Source organism: Channa argus, chromosome 3, assembly GCF_033026475.1.
Source record: "Channa argus isolate prfri chromosome 3, Channa argus male v1.0, whole genome shotgun sequence".
NCBI lineage: Eukaryota > Metazoa > Chordata > Actinopteri > Anabantiformes > Channidae > Channa > Channa argus.
In genome coordinates, this window is record NC_090199.1 from 21,302,906 (window position 1) to 21,326,097 (window position 23,192).

The following is a 23,192-nucleotide window of genomic DNA, read 5'->3' on the forward strand; positions in this document are numbered from 1 at the left end:
CTCATATCAGAAAGCTCTCGTGGGGATTTTGATCAGATATACTTTTGATTCTGCTCATTCAGAGTTGCAGAGTCTATTGTAAAGTGATCTACAGACTTTATTAAAGCAAATAACAATCGCAGCACTGAAACCTCTTATATCCTAATCAACTGTTTCATTTATTTCACCCATTTGCATGTAAAACCAATGATCTGGCCAGCAGATGTCACAATTTTTAACTCAAATGCTTCAAACCATTTCGAACACAGTTGATTCATATTGATTCATGGCTTCTGAAATCTTTGGTTTTCCAACAAAAGGGAAAACCAATAACATGGATAAACCCAAGAACATAACCAGAAGTGGGAATAAACACTCAGTCAAACACTCAGTCAAAGACTACTTCACCATAAACATGAAACATGAACATTGTCCAACGTACAAAGGCAGGAAGCTGGCAAACAGGGGATCAAGTCTAGGTAGTGAACTGATGAGGACCTGGCCAAGACATTAGGGAGGGAATGGCTTTTATTACACTGAGAAATGACTGACATCAGGTGTGTGTGGAGACAGATAAAGAGAGCAATTAATTGGCTGGAGCCAGGTGTGAGGGAGTGTGTGGGCATAAACAGAGGGAGCAGGAATACTAAACAAAGTGTAAGGCTAAAATCATGACAGCAGGCTGGTTTAATCATTTGAACTCAGTTCCCCTGATTTGAAGCCAAACAATAATGACGTAGGTGCAAAGCTCGTTTACTTTCTAACGTACAGAGGTTGAATTCAATAAATGCAACCACAAAGAGAATCTGTATATTTTCTTACAATGTTATATTTATTTATTTTCAGTCTACATTATCTACAGTTATCTACAGTTTCTCATGAAATCAGTTCGGCATGAGGCTAAATAATGGATGAACTCACAAATTAACCTGTGGATCCAAACCAAAATGTGTCTGAGGTTTGGGAAACTGCTGTTTATAATAACACTTCTCTTACAGCAGAGGGAGATGCTGCACTTGACAGATTCAGTGATCAGCACTGAGTTAGTCATTAGAGTAGAGGGTCGATTCATTTGTCGGTTTGTGTGCAATGGTGGAGTATGTGACCAGTGAATTTTCAGATGTGACAGGGCTGCACTCTGCCTCTTTGTTCAAGCTAATGGTGGCGTATAAGAGGGTGTCTGATTGGAGCTGAGCCTCTGATGAACCTTTGATGTTGGAGTAAACTTTGTCTTCGTTCTGAATGGATAGCACTCCATTGAGGTTCTTTCCTGTATGGAGAGAGATGATATATTGTTGGCAATTGGTGAAGTTGCCCTTTAAGATTATGAATTGCTATTTAACTCTTAAACCAGTAGGAAGCGTGTGTAGGTTGTAGGTTGTGTAGGTTATGTGGTTTACTGATACTACAGTGTTGCTAAGTGGTTGTGAGAGTATGTGTTGCGATTGCTGGAGAAAGCAAACCCATGACATCACGTCTTGGTTTGCCTTTTACCTACTTGTTTCCGAAAGCTCGTTTAGCAGAATAAAAACACCATAAACTAAACCAATTTACAGTCTGCTGCCTACAATACATAATTTTATTTTCAAACAAATGTTCTTATCTAAGCATATGCTATGATTTAAAGCTGGATTGCTACTGTAGTTATTCGGTAAAATTTTCAGTGAGATTTTGCTGAAAATATTAATGGTTCATACCAGAAGAAGCACTAATGTGTCTCTTCCAATGTCTTAGGAACATTACAAGGATGATCATCAACAGGGAGAAGACAACCACCCCAAGACCTGCTTTGACGAACACCAGCTTCTCTGAAAAAGACACAACACCATGTCTCAGTGATGTTGTATCACACACGATTTCCTCACACACAGACCAAATGCATTTCTACAGCACATACCATAATTTTCAGGTTTATTGATGTTTCCTGGAACAAAAAAGGAAGAAAGAATTATTATTAATTTAGTTCCTTGTCAACTCTCTCAGTCAAATTTTTCTTTCCTGTAACTATGTCTATCGCGAAAAACAGTTATTTGAAATATTAAGGAGGAAATGAAGCAAATGGTTTTTGTTTTCTATGTGAGGAAGAATAAGAACAGCAACATAAAAGCAAAGTAAAACCACTTACCATCTGTGACTGTGAGGATAACTTTATTGTATGTGTCGAGACCTGTTCTCTCTATTCCACACCAGTAAGTTCCTGCGTCCTCCTTTTTCAGTTTAGAGATCTTCACAATGAATGTGTTCCCGTTATCTTTAATACTGTATTTCTGATTAGAATCTTTCTTTTCTTCACTTTTTATCAGGATGTCTTCATAGTTACAGTTTCCTTTGCAGAAATATTTGATGTTGTAAAATGCATTGGCATGAGAGCACGTTACTGAAACCTCATTTCCCACCGATCCTGCTACTGATATTAGTGCTTCAGTCTCCCATCGCCCTGCACAAAACACGAAGATTGCAACACAAGTCAGAACTTTGTTTTGCAACCAGTTCGTTAGTTTTCTGTATATTTTTGTAAAGCTTTACTGTGCGCATCACACTTGTAGCTTAAAAAGAAAAACAACAAATAAAAATGCTAATATCTGTGCACTGCTGCCAGCTTAGTTTCTCACTGCGGTCAAGGCAGCGGTCGCTACAATGTTGTTGCGCCCTTTTCCCCGTACTTATGGTACAGGTAATAGGAACGACCACAAAGGATACGTAGAGGTTTGCCGATCGTTCCACACAGACAAATGCAATATATTTAAATGTTCCATTTACTTATTATCGATTATGAATGTATTCACTGACGTCTAAAAATTTTACCTGTAAAAAAGTGTGTTTTACTTGCTGCTTATTTGAATTCAATTTGAAAATTAATAAAAATATATAGAAAACTTTCTGGCAACTTTCTGGCTGGAAGTTGTAATGTATTCCTATGCATGAAAAAAATAAGTTAACTAATATATTTAGACAATTTAAGGATTTTGGCAGATACACCGTAACACAAAATTTCTTCATTTTTTCATTCTGATAAAGACCTTTTTATTAAAGGTTACCTAAAACTTTCATTGATAGCTATTGAAGTTAAAGAGTACTATTACTATACAAAATTTAAAGCAATTTTACTGTACAGATTTTTGTATCATACAGAAGTTGTACTGTACAGTTTTTCTTACAGAGTCATAATGATTGGATGCTCATAAATTATTTTCTTTCAGAGGTTACCAAATTATTTCAATCCATTCTTGTTTGGACAGATGTCTACTATAACCACATCAATTTTGCAGCTTTTTGAAACTTACTTTTTAATATAGTAAAGGCAAAAATAAGTTTGCATTTGTCTGAACGAAAAAATCCCTGAGCTTGTACGCATGATTTTTTGGCCAGTCCTAGTACCCATACCGTAACTACGGGAAAAAGGGGCAACAAAGGAACGACGTCTCATTTTACCGCAGTTGGTAATGGACTTTACTCAAGTTCATGTAAACGCAGTCAGTAAGATAATTGTTGGATCAGATTTCTATTGAAACAAAAAAGTTGCAAATTGTAACTGTAACAATCAAAGGGGTTTGAATGTCACAAATGCCAAGGACGTTAATGGTGAATGAATGTCAACGTGTGAAGAACCAGAAACATTAAACCCAAAGACACAAGACAGAGAGACGATCGAGTTTATCTCAGTAAACTTACCTCCTGCCAAAAAAAACAAAACAAGAAAAATCATCTCTATCCTACTGATAAAGCTTCTGTGTTACTGTCTGCTTTCCTCTGTGACTTCCCCTATTGCACACGGATGTTTTTGTAACTCTCACCAAATTAATGACAACTCAGCATCAGTGAGAAGTTCCTCTTTAAGGTCACATATCTTGTGTCAGCTTTCTTTGTCTAAAATATCCCTCGCAACTTCTGGATGTCTCGTGGTCATTTAATAATAGACACATTAATAATAATAGACACCCTCAGTTTATTTATTGTGTTGAAATATGTAATACAAATCTGGTCAAATTAGATACTTTTATTCCTATTTGTTTGTGCCATATATAATAATGCATGTTTTTAGTAAAATAAACAGAAAAAAATACACTAAAACTACTTTACACGATAATGATTTTTTAACTTTTGAATTGAATTCCATCCACATGCAGGTAAGGAGGTAAGTCAAATTTAATAAAACCTGAGTCCTAAAGCATTCCCATCAGTAATGTTGGCCATATTTTAGCACCAAGCACTCAAAAAAAGGGTTACGATAACTAATAATATTGATAATGAAAAACAGGACCCACATTTTAATAAACTAGAAATGACGCTTTTCCAGTCATATCAACAGTTCAGCTGCTCTTTGACTGCCAGAGGTTTTTCTTCCTTAGGGCCAGGATTTCCTTGAAGGCTGTGATAGACATTCTCCTCTAACTGGTCGAGATCCAGATGTTGGTACTGGTGCCCTGGTAAATCCACATCAACATATTCACTAATGCCGAGGGTGACAGTGGACTCTCGTTGCTTTAATTTAAAGACAGAACAGACTTCATTTGGTGGTGGTGCTGTTGATAAGGCTCCCAGCCCATCACATTCTGGACATGTGCAGCAGTCTTCAGGTTGAATTCCTTCTCGTGGCATCATTGTTTCGTAGTCAGCAGATACCTGAGCAGATAACAGAAACCACTGATGCTGAACTACTTCTTGAATGTGAGAGCAGTTTAGTTTTATCATCTATTGTGTTAATGTTTTTGCCACTCTACCGAAGTGCTAACCACGATTCCCACAATTCCCACAATTGGATTTAATTCCACATTTTTATATAACACCAATTAACACCATACTGTAAAACATCACAACGGAATTAAGTGGAGTTTAATAAGCTTTTTTGTTAACTTAGTATGAATACTGTTTGTACATGTTGTTAATTTCAAGTTAATTCAACTTAGAATGTCTAGTTTTAATTTTCAGAGCATTTTACAACTTATGAATATGAGTTTTTTGACTTCAGACCTTTCAACTTAAAATGAAGAGTTTGTTTGAATGAACTGCAGAGAGTTGACTCAACTTAGTTAGTTAAGTTTTAATGTGACAAAACTAGCAAACTTCCCAACATGCATTGGTGGAGTTTAGAAACTCTTCAGAGACTCTTATTTATATCTTAGTCTGAAAAAAACATTCATGATGGTACCTCAGTATGTTTTTATTATTTTTGTATAAGAATAAAAGTCGCATGATCAGTCACTACAAGTGACAGATAATGTGACTAGTTAAGTTAGTAGTTAATAATTGTGTTTAAGTGTTAACTGTTTAAAGTTTTCATAGCAGCAGGTGAACTTTCATTCCCAAGTTGAACAAACTTGAAATTATTTGCATTGAACAAACATAAACAAAAAAAACCCAAATCCTAATTGACTGTCTGTCATAGATACATACCTGTCTGTTGTGGCGTGGGGCTGAACTTCTGTGTTTAACAGTCAGCAGAAGACAAAGTGTAAACAGACACACAAACAGCATCGCTGCTACACACATCATTGCAGTGAGGAAGAGTGACTTGTTGAATGCTGCAGGAAAGAACAGCAACTGAGGATCCACTCACATACAAGCAACACTGTAATTACTGTGAATACTGGGAGACATGTGCAACCAGATCACTTACGGTCAACTGTTGGGTCCATTGGCGAGATTGGCATTTTAGTTACTGGAAAGTTCAAATACAAAAAAGCATGAAGGTTTGTGAAGGGTTTATACATGCAAAAATACAACGAATACACACAGAGCTACTCGATGTGGTGCTTAGATGTAACTGTACATACTGTAATTTGAGAGGTTTTCTTGAAGTTTTGCTGTTTTTGAGGAGCACCAGAAACAAAATGAGTTTAAAGACATTTACATGGAGAATTGTATTAGTGTTCAAACATAGCATTTCATAGAAATGGAAAGAGGAACATGGTACTGTATGGTAAACGTATGCTTACATAGTTCTCATTTATACTAAGAGCGACCTCAAAGTATGAGATCACAGTAACTAGGTCCTGACAGCATGTCACAAATAAAATAGCGCTTTTTAAAGCAGTTGGAAATCAGTTGCCTTACTCATCCACATGTCACAGATAGTGTGAGAAATTATATGATATCTGTCTTGTAAGTTCTTTAGTGTCTTTGAAGGAGACTAAAACTAACGAATGGATACATAACTGAGGAGCAGGTATGTCGAACAGTAACATGAAATACTTTACCTCGGATAACTTTCAGCTGTATGACACAGACATAATCGGGGAGGGAACTGACATCCACCCCACACCAGTAAACCCCCGTGTCCTCTTGCACGAGTTTATCCACCCTGATGATTATAAAGCCTCCGGTGGTGTTGTCATACAGAGAGAAATGTCTGTTTCTCACCCACTCATTCTCTTTACTTGTCCTTATGAGACTGTTGTAGAGACTGTCGTCCACGCGCCACAGGAACTTAAGGTTACTCTGGATTTTGGCTGGATATTCACACCTGAAGGAGCATGTCTGGCCTTCCACGCCAGCCACAGTAGAGGTTCTCTCACTGATCAGAGCTGCCACCAGAATAAACTGTTAGTCACATTATTAATAACTTAAATAAAGTATCCATGTGAGACATTTATGAATTACTGGGGCCCAGGGCCAGGGGACCAAGATGTCCTAGGTTCCTGTTCATATTTCGGTTTAAAGTTTTTGAGAAGACAAAAAAGTAATTTAAATGAGCAAAAAGATCAAAAACAGACACAAAATGTCTTAAATTAGACATAAAACTTCCTAAAAGAAAAGTAGAATTACTGCAAATCAACTATGGCATTTCCTTACAATCCATCCTTGACATAGGAAAATGTGTGCAGCTCACCTTGAATTTGTAGTACAGTAACGATGGCAGTTATCGTTGTTTTCCATGAGATCCACATTGCTCCTATCACTCCCAGTTTACCTTCAGTCACTCCGATTCACCCCCAAAGTCCACAGCTAGGCAGCAGCTCTGACTAAAGATATTTTCTGTGTTCTGTCATTTGTTTTCATTTCTACATGTTTAACCCTCTTCCGCTTTCAAAAACACAACCTGTCCGTACAAACAATGTTTAGTGTTTGGAAGTGAAATCACATGTAGCATGTGTGAGTCAAAATAAGACCTTTGTGTGTTTTCATAACCTATTTTATCACACTAGCTGATCAATTAATTACTTTTTCCTTTATTTAGTAAAATAACACTTATTTTGTTGCAACCTTCAAGCAATCCTCTCATCCTTTGTGTACCCCACAGTAGTCCACACAAGTGATACTTGTGGTATCTGGCACCACCACCAACTACACAGACATGAGGCTTAGAGACTTTTCATAATTTGTCAACACAAATGTCGTTACTACTGATATGAAACGTGTAAATACATGGTTTATCATTTAAAGCTGCGCCAATCAACATTTTTATTTTAACACTGAATTCAGTGGTTTAGTGGTTTCACTCATATATAGACAGGTGCAGCAAGAATTGTTAACAGAAAGCTTTAAATCCGAGCTAAATGTTGCCCTTGTTAGGTTGTACTACTTGTTTAATACTCCAGTGACATAGGTGTGAAGTGATATTTAATTGGTTCTTAAATATATAAATAGTGGAATGATGAAAGATGATTCAGGACTAATGACATAACACATATTAATCATAGACAGCTTCACTGTGAGTTGAGTAAGAATGTCAAACACTTTTATTTTTCACTCTGCTCTTCTTATTGATCATTTTAAATTACACCTTGTTTTTTCCTGTTTGCATTTTGACATAAAACAGAACTTTGTTGTCATCACTGAGCACATATACACACATCCGGCGTAACATTATGACACCTGTCATTAATGCAATTCAGTATAGTGGGTCTGCCATGACTTCTACTTTGAAGAGGTGGTTCTAATGTTTTGGCCCCCTCATTAATTTAAAATACCACCCAGTTTGACCTCAATAATAAACACGGAGTAGACTTATCAAATGTCTGACAGTTTCAACCTAAAAACTGAGACTTAGGCTTTGTAAAGGTAGAAGTCGATTACACACATGATCATAATGTTATCTGTATTTGAGCCATTCCCCTGGGGGGAGCAGTGGGTAACCAAACTTGATGGGTTGAGATTTGAACCTGGAGACTTTTGCATCCCAGCTAGTGGGATTAGAGCCACCAGGTATTACATTGTATCACCAAGAAACAGCTAAACTTCATTGTCTTCATTGTGAAGGGGATTTACTGTGCTCTAATCTAATATTACACAGAGGATAATATATTTAACAGTAATTTACAGGAAATGACTGTGTGTTGATTGTGTGAGTCATATCAGTTCAGTGTCTGTCACTTTTTTATGGCCACTGGATGTCACCAAACTCTACACCTTTAATACAATAAAAAAACATATCTGTGTATATTTTACTGATTTATTTAAAGTTAAAGCACCCACTTCATCCTAATATCGCAGTGACTGCAAACACACAATGCATTCCAACACAACCCACACTCTCTCTGTCTTGCTCTTATAAATGAGAGGTACACAAAAAGTTGTCCATTCTGTCCAGCTATTCAAATTGGTGTATCAAATTGTTCCAGATATATCCAAACCAAACCAAAGTGATTTGCCCCTCGAATCAGTAGAATCACAGCAGGATGCGGAGCGAGTATCTGATGCACTGGTCGCACAGTTATGTCCTTTTCCATTTCCTGCAAAGTTACTTACATGTTTATCTGTTCTTTCAAATTCAGCGGGTGGCAAAGGCTTGATGTAGATCCGGATGTCATTGTCATTTTGGACATTTGCAGCCGAATGTCTCGAATGTGCATCCCTGCTAATGTTTTCATAGACAGGACAGGGAAAGGCCTCAGCTCCTGCGGATTCAGACGTACGGTCGACCTGCTGAGAAGTGGGGGCAATTTTTTGTGTCTAATTTATTATGTTTGTGTGTTAAGAACATGACAGTATTATAATACAAATAATATTATGTTAATGTTAGTAAGAACTATGCTATGATGAACCTATTTTAAATATAGGTACATATATTATATTTGTTTATGTTAATGTAATGCTTTAATGTACAGACTGCAGATATTATTGGACAGTAGGTGGTGAAGACGGTGGCCACTTGTTAGAAAATATTTCACTATTCTATCGTTTTACAAGTCCAACATTTTGGGGGAATTAGCCTTCATGCAAATTTTGTTGGATGATAAGATTAATATCCATTTGTTAAATATGAAGGTTACCTTAGAAAGTGCTTTTTGCTAAGTTCAGCTAGCGTCTTCGGATTGAGACATATCAATGTCATGAGATCTACATCCTTATGTAACTCTCAACCAGAAAATGTCAGACCATTCCCTTAAGGCTGTAACAGCAACAATTGGGGTTAGCTGTGGTTTTACAGCAACCCAATGCAAAGTTTGCACACATTTTTTAATGTGGTTTGGAAAACCCCTCTTCATGCGTTGACCTCCGAAACCAGGAAAAGAAACCTTTTTGCCAAAAGCCAAATTTAATTTGGTTTCATAATAATTGTCATGTTTCTCTAGGAAGAAATCTTGTTTGTTGAAAAGACCTCCTTATTTGGTGATCTCCAGTTTCTGTGTCATACCTGTCTTTCATTTGCATTTACGAGGTCACTGTTGTTGGAGCAAAGTTGTGGTTGAGGGTTTAAGATTTCTCTGCATTTCCTGAAACTTGTTGCAAACACCAATATTATGAGAATGGAAGCAGCCACTATAGCGTAGAATGCAGCACCTAGAAAAAAAATAAAAAAAATAAAAAATTGTCTCCAAAGTTTTACATATCCTCATTAAATGTCAGTAGCCAGCTAATACAGACAATTAGATAGAAACTCACTTCTGCTAAAATTTGCTTCTCCTCTACTGGTGCAGTTTGAGGCTGTAAGGCAAGATGGATTATTATTTTCTGTTAGCTTAAATATCTATGATTTATGCTGTATGTGTAAATGTGATGGTCTTTCTTCCTACTTGTTGAAACATTTGTAGGTCCACTGGTGACCATTTCAAAGATTAGTTGTGTTGTGTTGATGATATTCTGATATGTCCACGTTGGAGAAGCATCAGATGGGACAGGTGGTGTCTCATTTGCAGCTGTGTTAGACACAGTGATGGAATATGTCTTCAGATCCTTTTCTTAGGCAAAAGTATTAATAAAATATGTAGAAATTGCAGATACTTGTAAAAGTGTGTTCCTTTAAAATCCTATGTAACAAAGATTTATATGAGGTATATAAAGTATAATTAAAGTATCATATGTACTCCCTTCTATAATTTTGTTACTTATAATGAATCACTTAAGAAATCAGGAACCAGCAATGAGATCTAGTAGCTCCAATGTGGCTCAGATCCTATAGAGGTCATTCACAAACCGCAGGGCCACTACTGTTTCGACTCCTGCTTCTGTTACTACAGTGTGTGTTCCTCTCTTTTATTTTGTTTTAAATAAAGTGCATCAGCTAAATGACCAGTGGTAAAAGTAGTTAAAAAAGATGTCACTCTCAATTTGTAGCTCAATGATTCACTGTTTAATTGTTTTTAAACAACAGTGGGGGTTTACAGGAAAATAGTGTCAATCAGGTTTTGGATTCACAGATGTTACAGTGAGTACAAGCATTTAACTTTTGGTTTTAGTCTTTTTATCGGATGTGTTCACATGTAGAAAACTATCAAATTCGCTCCCTTAACAATAATGCTTCAGTGTGCTGGCATCATTTTACTGTTGGAGCTGGTGGAGGTGGAGCCACTTTACAAACTGTTTGGTAGTTTAGTCTAGTGGTTTCCAGTCTATAGGGTCAGGTCCCGAAATATCAGATGCACAAATGAATTATATTTTTTGTTTATTGCTGTGTCAGGCCAAATCATATGGCCCATCTCAAACGTGATCACATTTTAACAACATTTGACATATTATTTATCAACTGATTTTCATCATACAAATTCTCTTCCTCATATCCCAGGCTTTTTGCAAATAATATAGATGTTTCATATACAAACACCAAATTCAGTCTTGGTACAACAGCCATACTCAAGATATATATTTTATTCTTTTGTATTGCTGAACTGCTGAAGTTTTGCAAATACTTCCCAGTAAAAATGGTAATTCTTTTCGATCGCTCATGTTCATTATTATTATTTATTTATTTTTTAATAGTAAGACGCCACAAAACAAACATTAGGAACCACAGGTTAGTACCTAAAAGTACATTATTCTTATCCCAAAGATAAATTCCAGTTGCATGATAAATGTAGTGGAGTAATAAGTTATTAAATTGTTTTCCCCGTAGTGTAATGTAGTGAACGGAAAATACTATTACAAAATCCAAATAACTCGAAGGTTGAACAGTTAAATAATCTTTTGTTATATTCCACAACAGGTATTATTGAACGCAAAACAGAAATATAAGTGAAATAATGCACATACCTTTCTTTACAGCCAGGTTTACTGCAGTGAATGTATCGAAACCAGGCCTGTCCACTGCACACCAGTATCTCCCCGCGTCTGACAGCTGGAGTTCACGGATGTTTACAATGAAGGATCCATCTTTCAAATCCACCAGCATTATTTTCCCTGACAGTGTTGTTCCACCATATTTTACAGTAACCAGTATATCGTCTTTGCTTTTACACTCATTCTTGCAAAAGTATTTTAGATTTCTCCTAGCAAATCTGTGTGCACATATGAACGTGACTTCTCCTCCCTCAAATCCCTCTATATTTATGTTGGCCTCTGCTGTCCATGGTGCTGCCAAAATGTACACAATTTAAACATCTTTACTGTAAATGTTTTTAAAAATGTTGAATAAATAAAATAAAAGACACCTACCATAGAGGATTAAAAAGAAGACAGAAAAGGTGTTCTTCATTCTGTACCAGCTCTGTAGTTGTTCTTACTCTAAAAGGTCTCTCCAGCCTCTGTTTAAAAACCTTATAGTGGTTAAGTCTTTCCTCATGTGCTTCTACTGTACAACCTTGCGCAAATGAAATAACATCTCTATGAGCCCTCAACTATCTAACTTCTTCCTGTGGTTTGTATCAGAGCGGAAGACAATGACTGTAGGCGGCAGACATCAACTCAAGAGAAGAGAAACAAGGACAAGGACTGGTTGCACATGCCTATTGTTAGTTTCAGCACCATCATGGCTTTGTGTTATTTCACGTGTTGGGAGCAGTAAAAATAAATAGTTTACTTTTGTATGAAATTTTCCCCTTCCTTCTTTAAAGCAAAGTTCAAACAATGTGAAGGAAGTCACTCCTGGTGATGAACCTAAAGACAATTATCACCCAATTCTGCAACCTCACTCAGGACTGTGGAGCTTTACAATTGAAAAGGGGGTTTTCCACTGTGCTCAAGTGACATAAATGAGTTATAACAAAGCACAGTTCTGAAGCTTTTGACTGAATCTGAGCACATTTGATTTGGCCGTGCTATCATCATCACCTTTGATAGATGTGTTTTGAATTATTAGTTTAATGATGGGTTACTTCAGTGACAGTTAACAATAAATGGTAAATTTTCTGCACTTATATAGCACTTTTCTACCTATTGGCACTCAAAGCACTTTGCACTGCTTCCTATTCACCCATTCACACTCACAATCACACACACACACACACTCATACACCAATGGGGGAGCTGCTATGCAGCTGGCCAACGCTCACCGGGAGCAACTAAGTTGGGGTTCAGTGCTTAAAGACTTGCTTAAAGACACTTCGACATGTGACTGGAGGAGCCAGGGATCAAACCAACAACTGTGAGACTGGTGGACAACCGCTCTACCTTCCTGCGCCACAGTCGCCTGAATAACAAGTACCAGATGCAAATGCAAGACTAAAAATCATCACTAACCCTTATATCTGTTTGCTTTTAAACGACCTAAAGAAGAAATGACCCACACCAGGACGTAGGACAGCTCAGTAGCCAGTTGTTCAAATATTTATGAGCTACCAAAAATAGGGGTTTTGTACAAAACAGTTGTAATTTCTACACAGGTTCTCCAGTATTATCAACCAAGTCCTTTAATTAAAGCCGATTAATTGTGGTGGCATACAGAACTAAAATTATAAAAATTGTTTTTAATTTACTGCAGTAATGGAGTAATGCTGCACCAGTAAGTTCACTCCCACCTACAACCATTTTAATTATTACATTGCATTGCAGATTTCTTTTCTAATATGTGATAATAGAACACATCATAAAGTCAGTCATCAAAGTTTATACTGCATTTATCACTAATGCATTACCAGACATTAAATACATTTTATGTCTTTAAACTTTTGTCAAAGTGGATAATCAGTTGGGTTAACTTTGAAAGCTAGGAAATAACTATTAAATGTTAAAGCAGAAGTGCCAGAACTAGAGGATGATTAAACAGATGTGAGGAAAATAATTTCTAGCTGGGTCTTCTACTGGTGGGCAAAGGTGTTAAAACTAGGCTCTATAAATTGACAGACTGAGTATTTGATGGAAATCTGTGAGTAATTTCTGATGTTTTTGTTATTTTAAGGAATGTACAGCAAAACCAAAAGCCAGCACCAGATTAAACTATATGTATAAATGCCAAAGTTTATGGTGTGATGTTGAATGCAGCGCCCTCTGCAGATCTTACTGCAACACTTCTCTTAGTAGCTCAACTCCAAAATGGTACCAACAGAAATGTCAAACTAGCAGCACTTTATGTGGAGTGAACAGTATATTGTTGTTTTGTTGTTTGTTTCTTGCCCATTAAACATGCCATTATACCCTTCACATATGCAGATCTCCATATTTATAAAATGTTTGTAATTACACATGTACATACGCAGCCTTGGTATGTTCACATTAGCACCTCATCTTTCATTGGTTATTTACTTTAGTCAGGCAGCATTATCCAAACTGTCTTCTACTGCAAATATTCAAAATGATGCATGAAATACCTGACACCTGACATGCAACGGGGACTATGCAGTCACATAGAATTATATACAAATATTTGACCTTTATAGACTTGAATTATTGAGATGAGCTGTCAGTTTGGAAACATCTGCTCAGTTCAGAGAATTGGGATCGAGTTCCTGGTAGATGCCAGCAGTTCCAAACTCAGGATTAGCATCTGGTTCTAAAGACCGCAGCTTCACTGAAGTCTGAATAGAGGCAACATCTTTATTTTCCTCACAGTAGTCATCCTGTGAATACATGAGGATCAGGATCTTCAATAACTACAGATTAACATTTGATTAAAATTCTAAAAAAGGTGAATAACAAAATGGCCGCTTACCTCACCCTTGTTTTCTTCTTGGCGGTTCAGGCCTTTTAAAACAAACAAGCAACAAGATTCATCAGAATTTTTACTGTAGACTTTGGAGTGAAGAGAGTGTTTATGTAATGTCTGTGTGCATGTGTCACCTCACCTGCATTATTCCGCCAGTGTCCGTAGAATATAAGAGGGATGACTGCACAAACCATAAGAGCCAGGCTCACTGAAACAATGATGACCACTTTGGTATCTGCAAACAGCAAAGACAGACATGCATATGTGGTGGTGACCATATAGCTTACTGCAGTTTAAAGTCTTCTGAGCAATTTTCCTAAACAGCCTTTAACACGTTTAGTTCTAACATTTTCTGCATAAGAATGATTGTGGTACATATTAGTTTTCTTTTCTGAGGTTTACACTTACCAGTTGTTGGCACATTTCCTAAGTGTAAACATGTTGTCGTCAGTCGTGGTTTAATTGAAGATCATGTGTTTTCAGTTATGGAAAATATGTGAGGGTTTAACACCTTCCTCAAAACAGAATATGTCAAGTAGCCACATTACGTTGAAACTAGACACTAAGGAAACTGCCTCATTTACAGTCTTCATGTGAGGCCTGCCTGCTAGCATCTTGCACTCTGCTGTTATATGCTGGATTGTCTAAGGCCATTTTGCCTGGCCTTGGTAGACCCCAGCCTCTACTGATCTTGTACTTAGAGCCTGTTTTTGTGCTGCCAGGATTAGTGTTGTCTTTCAGCGCAGTTTCCTCCAGCCACATGTCGAATTTTAAAGTACTTGTCACAATCTACGTGTTGGACATTGTTTTTGTCATGATCCATGTCTTAATTTTTGTTTGTTCAGGTTTGTTCCCCCTTAGTTCCTGCTTATTTACAATACTACCTGGCCACACCGATCCTGCTCTGCTCTCAGCTGCAGGCCACACACACTCAGGTTGCCGTCCTACTCTCCTTTTTCAGTTTCCTGCCTTTTGCCACCTGTCATGAACACGCCACACTGCAAGTACTTAGCAACAGCCACAGTATTTATGGCTCCACTTCCCTTCGCTCTCGTTTTGTTCTTTATCATTACTCACAGATTTCCAGTTCTGCCAGGCTCCAGCTTCCCCTTTGATTGTTTGGACTTGTTCACGTTACCATTGTAAGTTAGGAGCAACTGAGTAGTGGCTGTGAATTACCTGTGAGACTGGTTTCTACTCGCTGGTTTGTCTTCTCTGTAATGGGTGACATTAACTCTGCTGGTGAAGGTTCTGTGCTGGATGGAGAGCTGCCCTGGGAGAGAAAGTCTGCTTCACTCTGCAGCGTGGTGGAGGGAGAAGATCCAGGAGGAACAATGGAAGCTTTGGGAGAGCCAGATTGCGATTAAGAAATTGTTTGTCTGTGTGTGTTTGTGTGTGTGTGTGTGTGTTTCCATGTGATTGTCACTGCATTAATTCCTAAGTATGTACATGAGATGTGAAACATCAGTATGGGTTCAGCATGCTCAACAACGATTTTCTTTAAATAACTGAAGATTTATAAGTCTTTATGTGATTGATTGCTTTTCAGGATCCACAAATTTACAAGCGTTTGCTTAGTTGAATGGTCTGTCCATTAACATGATCATGTAAATCATTTTTACACAGTAATGAGGCTCGTTTCAAATAAAATTGCCAGCTGTGGAATTCACAGTGATTAAATTGTGATAGTGCTTGCACTTCCTTTTCTGCATGTAACCGAAAACTTACTATTTAGGACTTCCAGACTAACATCCTGGTACAACGTATTAAAGCTTTTCTCCACACCACAGCAGTACTTCCCTGCGTCTGCCCTTTTCAGCCTCATTATGGTCACATTGAAGACACCGTGTCCTCTGTTGACTTCCAGTCTGTACCTCCCTCGCCATGTGACTGCCGGACTCTTCCTATCATTCTGAATAAGAATGTTTTCTCTGGAGCAGACTTCTTTGCAGAAGTACATGTTGTTGTATTCAGAACTGTTCTCTATGCTCCAGCTGCCAGAGCAGTGGATTGAGACCTCTCCTCCAACTCGGCCCCTCACTTCCAGAGCTTTTGAGCCCTTCACACACACAACTGTAGAATGAGACAAAGGATATTACAGTTACTGAGGAGTAAGGGGCACATTATTGAATAATCTCTTGTACTTTTTGTTGTCAAATTAAATATATATATATAAGGCTCAACTAGAGATGTAATCAATGTGTTTACAAAATTACACGTCACCATAACCTTATATACTGTGCATTTGCACAACCAGTAAAACTTCACAGCGCTGACAGAGGTCAGGACTGGACCCTGAAAGTCTGGATGTCATTTTTTAAAAGCCATTTTATTAGATTAACTTTATTTAGGGTCATTGTCCTGCAGCATCGCCCACCTTCAACTGAGCTTTAGCTTGCAGACAGCCACGCTGACATTATCATATCAAAACACTGATAAACATGAAATGAATTCCCCCTTCTCACTGGTAAGCTGTGTAGACCTAGGCAGCACTGATTCTCCTTTTACAGTTTTTCAAATACTGGAATGATCCATTTGATGGTATGCAGTGCCATTGTGTTATTATGTGTGGAGTCTTTATGTGCTCTTCCTTCAGGTCTGAATGAGTTCTGACTCCAATTAGTATTTGATGGGGTTCACATACTATTTCTAGCCACACTATGAATAGCTGAATGATGTCTCTGTATGGACATGTTAATGATTGTTTGTTATTTAATAGATTGTGCAGTTGACTGACTATTAATATAGATCTATACGCTGATAATTCACATTTTCTTCACCAACATATGAGTAATGTGCTGTCTCACAATTAAGTCCCAATATTTGCTGGCATGTTGTTTTGACTGAGACTGTAGATTTAGGCAGAAATTGCCGGGAGAGAGGTGTATGACTTACAAAAGTCCCTATTTGCCAGTCACAATACACTCCATGTTTTAATATGTTTGTTAAAATTCTGTGTGTATTACAAAAAGAAAATAAATAACAGTCTTAGTCAATGTAATTACAAAAAGCAATATCTTACTTGATTAATTCAAAAGAGTTGCTTTATTGTTTGTTGTAGAAGTAGGATTTTAACTTTGATGGATTTGTCTGCCTAATTTTCACCCCTTTCCAGGAAAACGGTTGCTGAATATCATCACCACAGTTCATCAAAACAAAAACAAACAAACAAAAAAACGCATTTATCTAGCAATAATTTTATTATTTGTAATATTTACTCCCAATCATGTTAGTTTACAATGGATCCAAAAGTAAAATCACCAGTACTTACCTAAAAAGCAACAAAGCATGATGATATGATGAATCTTCATTCTTTATCAAGGCTAATTACTAACTAAAGTGAAAACAAAGTCAACTTTAGTTCAGTAGCATGAGAAGAAAGTGTTGCACCCTGCTTCAAATGAATCATGTGATTCCGCACCATAAAGAACGAGTCTTACAGATGATCTCAGCAGCTCCTTGGTCTTCAGCTTGCGTCTTCTTTAGAAAGACATGATCCTGTTCTACCATGCGTCTCTAGCGACTGTTTATCAAACAGAGAATATACAGTACACTGTCTTTCCTTCTTCACTCTGAGCCAAAGAACCAGCTCATGACTGCAATAAACCAATGAACTGTTGTTTGGCAGCTGACCCTCTGTACTTCTGTGCATCTAGATGAAGCTGGAGGGCACCAAACTCAACTAGCAGTCTGCTGTATCAGTGGTACAAGAGGGCAGCCAGAAGCTGCTTCATACTGCAAGATCACCAACAAAGTACATGTTGGACAAATAAATGTAAATGTATCACATTTATCTATTAACCTTCTCCTTGCCTTGGAAGTAACTGGAATATTCTCCCCTTAACTTAAAAACTAGTATACCTACAATAGGCATAACCATAAGCAAAACAAAAGTCACTTTTCATTTGAATTATGAGCTTTTACATAAATGGATATTAGTCAATGTGAGCATACCAGACCTTATTATAACTTAATCAGAAGGTGTTTTTTTATGTAATCACTGCACTTACCATTACTAAGCTGCCTCTGATTATATCCAACAGCCTCAAATCAACTGTGGAAACATATCCCAAGACATAAGGTGGAATAACGTCAACTCCATCCTCAGAAAGGCTTAGCAGAGGATGTATTTGGATGTACAGCTGAAGAAGTTCACCCTACCTCAGGAGCTGCTGATCTAGAGCGATGACTCCTCTCAACCTGGATACAACCTCTTCAAGCTCCTCCCATGTGACTACAGAGCTCCATCTGCCAAAACCACCAGACAGCAGACCAGTTTCTCTCTTCCGGCCATCACAATCATTACCAGCTGGCATCATAGTTACTGCTATCTATGTTGTACTGTACACACTGGAAATACCAGTACTCGACCACACAAACACTACCTGCAAGAGGACACTTATTGATAATGCCATGCCTAGCCCCTTGGCCTAACCCTATACAGCCCGGCACTATTGAGTTAATATTTAGGATATATTATAGAGATTTGGAGTGTATAGTGCACAAAAAAAGCAAAATGAAACAATTTTAGTTTAAAAAACGAAAAACAAACCTATTGGCTGTTTTTAAACTGAACCTATTGGACACCTTAACCCACAAGATAAGTTATTCTTTCAAGTCCTTTTTACAATCACAAGACAGTGATAAATTATTAATGAAGACCCCTCTGGTTCATGTTTGTGACAGCAATGTGTGTCTTTATTGTTCCTTCAACCACAATTGTTGAATCTTCTGTTAAAACAAGTACTGCCATTTATTGCAAACTCAGCATCAAACCGTTTTGAGTTGAATGTAAAGCTCGGCCGTGTGAGCTGGTTTGTACTGTGCCATCTGAACTCTGGACACTTTAAAGCATACAATCATGTTTTTGAATGTCTGCAAAATTCAAAAATAAAAATTATTTCTAAATGTTAGCGTTTATTAACAAAACACTTACCATTGAATGGCACACATACATTTTATATAATATACTTATTTCCATCAAAATATTTTATTCAGTAAACCAAACACCAAATAATATTGGTCATGTTTAATATCTAGCTGGTAAAATGCTGAACTCGTACACAGTGAGCATTTTCCCATGGTGCTATTTACATTTGGTTGACAAACAGGCGACCTGCTTCTCGTCTGCTGTGATTTTAATCTCCAGATGATTGTCCATGTAATGACTGACAAACAATAGTTGACAGCTTAATGTGACAAGGTCCTGAGGGTCCTTTTATCTTTTTTAAGATCTCGGAAGGACCTGAGCAATGGTGTCCCGTGCACTCTGACTAAGCCTATCTGGAAACTTGACCTCATACTCCACTATCAGGTCGCCTCGACGATCGGGCCGTTTGGGGAAAGGCAGTCCTTCACCACTCACACGCCTCTTCATTCCCGGCTGCACAATATCTGTTGTTGACACGGTCACAGTTTTACCACTCAGTGTGGGTGCATTGACTGTACATCCACACAATGCCTGATGGGGCAGAAGGATATTTTGATTAGGGCAGAGAATGAAAAGGTACAGGACCCTTAGTAAACTCATGATTTTTACAAAGCAGTTTTTGTAAGAACAATGAGTGACTAGGAATGTTAACTTACATCTCTGAGTAAGATCTTGGCTGTGTAGATGATGTCTGAGCCATCCCGTTTGAACAAAGGATGTGGCTTGTCCTTTAGTACGAAGACCACATCAGCTGGTACGTTTGTGGGAGTCTCATCGCCCTCTTTAGGAAACGTGATTTTGGTGCCTTCTTTCCACCCCTTCTTTATCTGCACCTCCAGGATTTTATCCTCAGACCTTGTTGTTCGCCCGTCAGGATTCAGCCTTTTACGCGATATCTTCATTTTCTTTGTGCAACCTGACAACACTTCTTCTAGGGTTACCCGGAGATCATGAACAACAGGTGGATCCTGTTGCTTCTTTACAACACTACTGTGACTGCCCATTCCTCCCATACCAGAGCTAAAGGAGCGTGAGAACCCACCCATTCCACCACCCCCCATCCCAAAACGGGCAAAAGGGTCATCAGTGTCCATATCCTCATCCATACCCCCATTACGACCACCAAAGAACTGTTCGAAGGGGTTGCGTCCACCGAAGAACTCTGCAAAGATGGCATGAGGGTCACCCTGAAAGGTGTAGCTGAAGGTGCCAGGTCCACCGCCACCACCACCTGCAGGGCCTCCACCCTTCAGACCTGGATGTGAGAAACAATCAGTTATTATTTTGAAATTACAAAAAAAAAGTCCTAAATCTTTCTGTGGTACATTGCTGCTTTGTTGTTTTACTGTCAGACTAATACAAAGTGTTGTTCTAATGGTCAAGCTATACTTGCCGTCAACTACCTTTATGTTTATGCAAAATGCTACCCTCACATAACCTGCCCTGATTTGGATTGTTTGTTTGCATGTTGTCAGAAATGAACGCTATGCATACGTGAAGAGCAATGAAAAGTATCAAAATGCAGCAGCTTTAAAATCACAATAATATTAGTTTTGTTTAAAATGTACTGAGCCTGTCCACAACTACAATTTATGTTGTTTCCATGATCTGAAAATTAACCTCTGTTGCTACAGCTTTTGTTTGTGTTGTGGAACTGAAGTTTATTAAGAAAAAGTGCCATTATAGTTCAAGGATGATTAGGCCCCAGTGTGCCCCCTTTTGTCAAACACTATGTGAACAATGATGTTGTCTAACCCTACACTTGGGTAAACAAGTATATTGAAACCCTTAAAGAGTAACACTGTCTGTGGTTCCAGTTTGTAGAGTACAGTATTAAATTTCTTTCTGGTTAAATATTTCCTAACGACGCCATTTCTCAGTTTAAAGAATTTCATCTAAATCTGCTGTTTAAGATGGCATAATCTGAAAGGAAAACCAAATCACATTGTATCGAGGGGGTTTTAAATCTTTAAGTATATGGACAAGGCAGAAGAAAGTTAATTACATTCATATACAGTACTTACGCCCAAAACAGGAATCACAAAAAGCAGGTTGAAAACTAGTGAAGTTGCAGTTCAAGAGACAAAAAATATCAAAACAACGAGTTCATCCTCAAGAAAAGTTCCAACTGATTTTCATTCAATCATCCAATGAACTTCCAGCTTCATAGTTTACAGAGACCACCAGAGGAACTGTGGCACAAACTCCAAAAATGTTATGGCACCAGCTGTTGTGATAAAACTGTCAAAGTCCAACAGCCTCCTTGTTTGGAAATGTTCTTAGCTAACAACTAACCCAAATTGAAGTAGTTAAAAAATACATGTGCCGGCATTGAATGGTTAATAGTGGTGACATGTAAATAATTACAAATTAATCTTGTTTATTATAGCTTTGTAATTTAGACTAGAAAAAGCACTGTGAATGCTACGGCACTGAAAGAATTTTCCAAGCAAAGATGAAATAAGCTAAAACGTTTTTGCTGAAATAGCCAAAACTAAATGATCTTCTTTATATTCTGGTTGGCAAATCTTCAAAGCTAGTTAGCCTTAAAAACTTCAAAGGCAATCAAGTGAGGTCATTGATAATGTCATCAAAGTAATAATTTTAAAATGTATAAAAATTTTTTTAAAGTATGAAAGATACAAAGCAGAATACAAGTAATGTCCTTTAAAAGCTGAATGTTTTGAAGTTTGAACGGTGTTTTTAGCTGAAAATATGCTGAAGTAGTTAGGCTCCAAGAGGATGGAAGTTATGATTATTATAGAAACAATAATAAACACTTTGCTTGTAATTTTACATGAGAATAAAACATGATGCAGACATGAAGTACTGTTTGGAATGATGTTGTTGCCATGGTAACAAATCTGGAGCCATACTGAGATGACTAATCTCCTCTCACAAGTTAAGCCTTCCAAAGTAATATGGGATGAATCTCATGTAAGTACATGTTAGAAAACATCAGGTCTTTCCCTAAAGTTGTAACCATTTCCGGTTTCTGCCCTACAAATAGACACTGACACAATGCTCTAACGGTCTCCCTACAATAACTGGCGTCGCGAGCAGACTCTCTCCCCCCTGCTAGCTGGAGGGTTAAGGGAAACCCAATTCAAGAACACCTCTCGGGGTAGCCACCCCGCGGTCCATCAGAAACTCCCAGCTCCTTGTCCTAAACTTGGGCTTTCTCACTGAATCACTGCAGAAATATGCAATGTGAGTTTACTTGTTGGCACCTCCCTGTCCCAGAAACAAGTCCTAACTGGGGCTGAGAGGAGCTGCGAGGGCTGTTAGCTAACAGTAACCCGGGCTGTTTGCTCCCATTTGGGTTTGATATTAGATCGTTAACTGAGCTAATGTTGCTGTAAATAAGAAGTTACATTTACATAGTAAGTTATTGAAGTTAGCTAACATGCACCTGTAAGGATAGACCCTACCTTCTTCACCATAGCGATCGTAAATCTCTTTTTTCTTGGGGTCGCTCAAAACGTCGTAGGCTTCAGCTATTTCTTTGAATTTCTCCTCTGCTCCCGGTGACTTGTTCTTGTCGGGGTGATACCGCAAAGCCTGTTTGCGGTACGCTTTCTTTATGTCGTCCTCCGATGCCCCCTTTTTAATCCCCAGAATTTCGTAGTAGTCTTTGCCCATTTTGACCATCCAGCGGCCTGCTCGGTTTACGTGGAAAGGGCTGTGGATGAAGTTTAATAGTCGCCCTCAGTCCGTCCTCAGTGTGAAAAGTCAACCCGCTGTACTCCAGCCATTCCCTTTATAAACTACGTGGAAACTTCCAGAGTGTTCCATAAACAGCCCGAACGGTCTCCAACGTGACGCTTCAGCGGGGACACGCCCACGGGGGGACGGCAGTGCGTGCCGCCTTCATTACTGTGGGAAATAATCCTGCAAGGTAACAACCAACAGGAATACATGGGCGTCCGATCTCCTTTAAACACAGTTGTTTAGCTTTCTGCCCATTATTTATGTCGGAGTTGTTTTTCCAGTCCTGATGCCAAGCAAAACTAATTTAGATGTCCTCATAGACATTACTAATATACA

At 38.1% G+C, this 23,192-nt stretch overlaps 5 protein-coding genes across 9 annotated transcripts; all 5 read right to left on the reverse strand.

Moving 5' to 3' along the window:
• Positions 1-134: 134 nt before the first annotated feature.
• LOC137124364 (CMRF35-like molecule 1) lies at positions 135-3,781 on the reverse strand. The gene is made up of 5 exons (XM_067499250.1): positions 3,652-3,781; positions 2,105-2,416; positions 1,877-1,903; positions 1,677-1,787; positions 135-1,249 (listed from the first exon to the last, which is right to left on the reverse strand). The coding sequence occupies exons 1-5, from the start codon at positions 3,683-3,685 to the stop codon at positions 1,023-1,025; spliced, it is 711 nt and encodes a 236-aa protein (XP_067355351.1). The 5' UTR covers positions 3,686-3,781; the 3' UTR covers positions 135-1,022.
• A 133-nt stretch (positions 3,782-3,914) lies between these two features.
• On the reverse strand, positions 3,915-7,020 carry LOC137124363 (uncharacterized). 2 transcript variants are annotated; one of them, XM_067499248.1, is made up of 6 exons: positions 6,809-7,018; positions 6,177-6,503; positions 5,754-5,783; positions 5,597-5,638; positions 5,374-5,501; positions 3,916-4,602 (listed from the first exon to the last, which is right to left on the reverse strand). In XM_067499248.1, exons 1-6 carry the CDS (start codon positions 6,864-6,866, stop codon positions 4,282-4,284), a joined length of 906 nt encoding a protein of 301 aa, XP_067355349.1. In that variant the 5' UTR covers positions 6,867-7,018; the 3' UTR covers positions 3,916-4,281. The 2 variants fall into 2 exon arrangements, with proteins under 2 accessions (XP_067355350.1, XP_067355349.1); XM_067499249.1 differs by lacking the exon at positions 5,754-5,783 and having other exon boundaries at positions 3,915-4,602; positions 6,809-7,020.
• Positions 7,021-7,669: 649 nt separating this feature from the next.
• On the reverse strand, positions 7,670-12,065 carry LOC137124599 (CMRF35-like molecule 3). Of its 4 annotated transcripts, none has more exons than XM_067499697.1 (6): positions 11,791-12,065; positions 11,389-11,709; positions 9,936-10,100; positions 9,805-9,846; positions 9,557-9,702; positions 7,670-8,841 (listed from the first exon to the last, which is right to left on the reverse strand). In XM_067499697.1, exons 1-6 carry the CDS (start codon positions 11,828-11,830, stop codon positions 8,527-8,529), a joined length of 1,029 nt encoding a protein of 342 aa, XP_067355798.1. In that variant the 5' UTR covers positions 11,831-12,065; the 3' UTR covers positions 7,670-8,526. The 4 variants fall into 4 exon arrangements, with proteins under 4 accessions (XP_067355798.1, XP_067355797.1, XP_067355801.1 ...); XM_067499696.1 differs by having other exon boundaries at positions 7,670-8,844; positions 11,791-11,987; XM_067499700.1 differs by having other exon boundaries at positions 7,670-8,844; positions 11,389-11,508; positions 11,791-11,984.
• An 859-nt stretch (positions 12,066-12,924) lies between these two features.
• Positions 12,925-18,748, reverse strand: LOC137123694 (uncharacterized). Its single transcript, XM_067497809.1, has 6 exons — positions 17,487-18,748; positions 15,944-16,288; positions 15,395-15,556; positions 14,355-14,450; positions 14,222-14,253; positions 12,925-14,129 (listed from the first exon to the last, which is right to left on the reverse strand). Exons 1-6 carry the CDS (start codon positions 17,524-17,526, stop codon positions 13,992-13,994), a joined length of 813 nt encoding a protein of 270 aa, XP_067353910.1. The 5' UTR covers positions 17,527-18,748; the 3' UTR covers positions 12,925-13,991.
• A 137-nt stretch (positions 18,749-18,885) lies between these two features.
• dnajb1b (DnaJ heat shock protein family (Hsp40) member B1b) lies at positions 18,886-22,980 on the reverse strand. The gene is made up of 3 exons (XM_067497805.1): positions 22,577-22,980; positions 19,802-20,400; positions 18,886-19,676 (listed from the first exon to the last, which is right to left on the reverse strand). The coding sequence occupies exons 1-3, from the start codon at positions 22,794-22,796 to the stop codon at positions 19,443-19,445; spliced, it is 1,053 nt and encodes a 350-aa protein (XP_067353906.1). The 5' UTR covers positions 22,797-22,980; the 3' UTR covers positions 18,886-19,442.
• Between the last annotated feature and the right edge of the window lie 212 nt (positions 22,981-23,192).

What these genes read in the sequence shown, in the direction of transcription:
- LOC137124364 (XM_067499250.1), bottom strand. Translation starts at nt 3,685, where the DNA reads ATGATTTTTCTTGTTTTGTTTTTTTTGGCAGGAG. An exon ending in TTTGTTTTTTTTGGCAGGAG is followed by an intron (nt 2,417 to 3,651) that starts GTAAGTTTACTG and finishes TGTTTTGTGCAG; the next exon opens with GGCGATGGGAGACTGAAGCA. An exon ending in ACACATTAGTGCTTCTTCTG is followed by an intron (nt 1,250 to 1,676) that starts GTATGAACCATT and finishes CTCTCCATACAG; the next exon opens with GAAAGAACCTCAATGGAGTG.
- LOC137124363 (XM_067499248.1), bottom strand. Translation starts at nt 6,866, where the DNA reads ATGTGGATCTCATGGAAAACAACGATAACTGCCATCGTTACTGTACTA. An exon ending in TACTGTACTACAAATTCAAG is followed by an intron (nt 6,504 to 6,808) that starts GTGAGCTGCACA and finishes TTCTGGTGGCAG; the next exon opens with CTCTGATCAGTGAGAGAACC. An exon ending in AATGGACCCAACAGTTGACC is followed by an intron (nt 5,502 to 5,596) that starts GTAAGTGATCTG and finishes TCTTTCCTGCAG; the next exon opens with CATTCAACAAGTCACTCTTC.
- LOC137124599 (XM_067499696.1), bottom strand. Translation starts at nt 11,830, where the DNA reads ATGAAGAACACCTTTTCTGTCTTCTTTTTAATCCTCTATG. An exon ending in AAACCTGGCTGTAAAGAAAG is followed by an intron (nt 10,101 to 11,388) that starts GTATGTGCATTA and finishes CTTTTGCCTAAG; the next exon opens with AAAAGGATCTGAAGACATAT. An exon ending in ACCTACAAATGTTTCAACAA is followed by an intron (nt 9,847 to 9,935) that starts GTAGGAAGAAAG and finishes CTTGCCTTACAG; the next exon opens with CCTCAAACTGCACCAGTAGA.
- LOC137123694 (XM_067497809.1), bottom strand. Translation starts at nt 17,526, where the DNA reads ATGAAGATTCATCATATCATCATGCTTTGTTGCTTTTTAG. An exon ending in CATGCTTTGTTGCTTTTTAG is followed by an intron (nt 16,289 to 17,486) that starts GTAAGTACTGGT and finishes CTCATTCTACAG; the next exon opens with TTGTGTGTGTGAAGGGCTCA. An exon ending in ACACTGGCGGAATAATGCAG is followed by an intron (nt 14,254 to 14,354) that starts GTGAGGTGACAC and finishes TTGTTTTAAAAG; the next exon opens with GCCTGAACCGCCAAGAAGAA.
- dnajb1b (XM_067497805.1), bottom strand. Translation starts at nt 22,796, where the DNA reads ATGGTCAAAATGGGCAAAGACTACTACGAAATTCTGGGGATTAAAAAG. An exon ending in CGATCGCTATGGTGAAGAAG is followed by an intron (nt 20,401 to 22,576) that starts GTAGGGTCTATC and finishes TCTCACATCCAG; the next exon opens with GTCTGAAGGGTGGAGGCCCT. An exon ending in CCAAGATCTTACTCAGAGAT is followed by an intron (nt 19,677 to 19,801) that starts GTAAGTTAACAT and finishes CTGCCCCATCAG; the next exon opens with GCATTGTGTGGATGTACAGT.